The sequence below is a fragment of the Quercus suber genome, unplaced genomic scaffold (assembly GCF_002906115.3).
Source record: "Quercus suber isolate HL8 unplaced genomic scaffold, Cork oak 2.0 scaffold_1344, whole genome shotgun sequence".
Lineage (NCBI taxonomy): Eukaryota > Viridiplantae > Streptophyta > Magnoliopsida > Fagales > Fagaceae > Quercus > Quercus suber.
Genome location: NW_027070727.1, coordinates 1 through 3,471, shown reverse-complemented (window position 1 = coordinate 3,471; position 3,471 = coordinate 1). Strand labels below are relative to the sequence as shown.

The 3,471-nt window shown below is 34.4% G+C and overlaps 1 protein-coding gene across 1 annotated transcript; it reads left to right on the top strand.

The window, feature by feature from the left end:
• Window positions 1–23: 23 nt before the first annotated feature.
• Window positions 24–3,460, top strand: LOC136065928 (serine hydroxymethyltransferase 3, chloroplastic-like; the record flags this gene model as incomplete). The annotated part of the gene is given in 4 exon segments (XM_065769752.1): window positions 24–168; window positions 291–399; window positions 660–908; window positions 3,265–3,460. Coding segments are annotated over 2 exon segments (413 nt in total), but the record flags the coding sequence as incomplete, so codon positions are not given.
• Between the last annotated feature and the right edge of the window lie 11 nt (window positions 3,461–3,471).

Here is a 3,471-nt window from a genome sequence, read left to right as displayed (position 1 = left end):
GCCCACTCACATTCAAAATAAAAACCCACTCACTCAGCTTTAAATCATTCCACCACAAAAGGCCTAACCAGTGTTGACCCACCATTATATTGAGTTGACCTCGGTCTTTCCAAATTTTCCTCCTTCTTCGGACATCCACGGTTTCTAATTTTTGCGCCTTATTTTCAGGTATCTTTTTTGGCCTTTTACATATGCTATCCTACTTCTTGCCACGTGGACATTCTTTTTTTTAAAATATTTTTATTTATTTAATATTTAATATTTAATATTTGTTTCTTCCACTCACTCAGTGAGCGGCTCTCCTTTCTTTTTTTTTTCAAAAAGAGTCTAGGGTTTATGCTCGTTTTCCCTTGACCTCGCTAAAACGCAAAAATCCCACACACAAATTTCTTAACAAAGGTAAAACCTCAATTTTTGTTTTCTTTTTTATGTCAAGATTGATTATTTCGGTTCCATAATTTATTCTTATTATTTTTGTTGTTGTTAGATTAAATTTCTGTTTGGTTTAATGGATAATTTTCTATAAGAAAAAGACAGCCCCTGAATGAGAAAGATTTTCCGTTCTAAAAAAAATATATGTTTAGGATTTTATTTTTCTGGTATGTTTGGATATTCAAGCTGAATTTTTGTGCTGGTTTTTTTTTTTTTGGAATATGTAGTAAGCTTGTGACATATAGTTTTGGAAGCAAAGATGCAAGCGTGTAGTGGAGCTGCAGTGATGGGGTCTCTTCAACAGCCCATTTGGACCAAAGGGTCAAATTTCGCTCCAAAAGGGTCTAGTGTTATTGGGTTTCCACAACAAGGAAGGCTTAATTTGTTGAAACCTTGTAGATCTTCTTATGTTGAAGGAAGTTTAGTTACTGGGAGGCCGCCTTCTTCTGCCTCTGTTCCTGTGCCTGAAATTGGAGGTATCAACTTTACATTGATTGATTGGTTGTTTTTGTTGTCTTGAGTTCTCATCTGGCTGCTATTGAATCCTTCATGTCTCAGTGCTTAGTGTCGTATTTTTTGCTCACTTCTGGTCCAAAACTTGGAAAAGTGGAAGTTTTGTGCATTAGGTATGACCTTTTATCTGGTCCTAAGGCCGGACAAATGAGGTTTGCGGTGGGTTTATGGCCAGCATAAAATGTTAGTCACTTTTCTTGAGTTGATCCTATATGTATAGTGGTCAACGTTAGTCTGTTGAGGATCCATGACTAACCCAAAAAGCTTTGGGACTAAATACTAACTTTTTCACATGGGGAGTATTTTTTTATGTATGCGTATGTGTGTGTTTTGAGTTGTTGGAAACAGTGTTGGTAAAAGCGAGAGGCGCACTTAAGCACAAAGACCTCTTGGGGCCTAGGCATGAAGCGCAAAGCGCAAGCGCACGCCTGATTGAAGTGAAGCGCACATTTTAAAAAAATAATTTAATAAATTTAAAAATAATTATTAATGAAAAATGCAACAATCAAATGATCAAATTATCATAGAAATTGAAATAAAAATTTTTATATAATTCATATAACATTTAGATAAGCCCTACTTTTGCAATTTTAACACAAAAACAGCAAATCAAGTCATTTATTTTTTTGAATAAGTTAGATATGAGTACTTCCATGTAATATCCTTTCTTAAATCTCCAATGTCCATAATGCCCTATGACTAATTAGTAATATTAGTTAATAATTTAATCACTTGTAACTCTATAGGAATTAGTCTGCTATGTTCAACATCAACCACTAAAGTAACTAAACAATTACCACAAATTTGTTATATCGTACCTTTTTTTTTTTTTCATGAATGAGCTAAGAATATGAGGACATAGCAACATGGTAATTGGTACCAAGCAGATATCCAAAAGGGAAAAAATAGAATAAGAAGAAGAAGCTGGGTGGGTTACTGTTTCAAGGAGAAAAACCAAGAAAAAATAAAAATAAAATAAGGGAAGAACTGGGAGGTTGTGGGTTGGGTTTTAGCCTTTTAGGACAAGTTACACTCAAAATATCTTTTTTTGATGAGTAAGTTACACTAAAAACATGTCAAATCAATGGTTTATATCAATAATGTTAAGATCCTAAAGTTTTATTTCAGTTTTGATTTATTTTTTTGAAAAATAAAAAAAAAAAACACCAAAAAGCGAGCTTTGAGCTTTTTGAAAGGGCGCAAAAAAGCGCGCCTAAAGCATGCTTCTTTGAATGAGCCTAGCTTTTGAGGCAAAAAGCGTTGGAGCCTTGGGGCTTTGAGCTTTGAGCTTTGAGCTTGAGTGTGCTTAAAGCACACTTTTAACAACACTGGGTGGAAAGTGGCTCAAGCCCATTAAAATGCTATGTTAGGAAGAGGTGTCAAGGTTTGGAGTATAAGTTTGTATGCATCTAACAGTGGCATGATACCATCTGAAGAAGTAGTGTTTAGTTTTGTTCAATTCTTATCATTGGCACAATTTTGTATTGTGGACATTTCTTTGCCTTGATTGATATTGGTTTCTTCAATATGAATTACTAATGATATGGTCAACTAAATACTTATTTGTCAGTATTAGTTCCCAGTTTTATGTTACCAATAAGTATTGAGTCTTTGTTATATTCATCTTAGGAGAGGCGTAAATTACTCAAAGGCAGTTTGACGTTGGATACTGTCTCTATAACTAGTGTCTTGTTGAGTAATATATAATGAGAAATGTCATCAGGATGGCGATATTATTGGCCCATCACAACCTTCATTCACCCCTCCCAATGCTAAGTTTAGAAACTGAGCTTATTGTTTTGCCTTTTGCATTTCTCTTTGATTTGACTACTTTAGGGTAGTTGTCAATTCTTCCTTCTTTTTCTTTAATCTTGTTTTTATCACAGTTTAGAAAATTTGTGTATTCTACTTTTCTGCTTGTTGAACATCTGCTTCTGCTTTGTCTGCAAAGACAACCATAATGGTCATTTTATTGCAATAAAATTTTCATATTTACCTGTAGAGGTTCCATAATTATTAATTATTTTGGGTGTAATGTTAATTCTGTTACAATTTGTGCTATTGCTTATGGCCGTCAATCCTACAGAAATATTAGAATGAGTTATCTGTGTTATTGCTTTTGGGGAAAATGGAAGCAGTGTAGAAAAATAAGCTTGATACGTTTTGTTACTCTCTTGTTATGCATAAAATGCATTCTGTTTGCATAGAATCATATAAACAAATTAATGCCTATGACAATAAATATCTTACCAATTGTCAGTAGCTGGACTTAGTCAAGGCTGATCTTTTTTGCATGGAATTGCTTGTTATGAAATGTAGGTAGTGGAAGCAGCTTTTTAGACTATGGTCTGACTGAAGCTGATCCTGAAGTACGCAGGATTATTGACAAGGAGAAGGAGCGGCAGTTCAAAAGCCTTGAGCTAATTGCCTCAGAGAATTTCACATCTCGAGCAGTAATGGAAGCTGTTGGATCATGCTTGACCAATAAGTATTCTGAAGGACTACCTGGTAAAAGGTATAATTTGT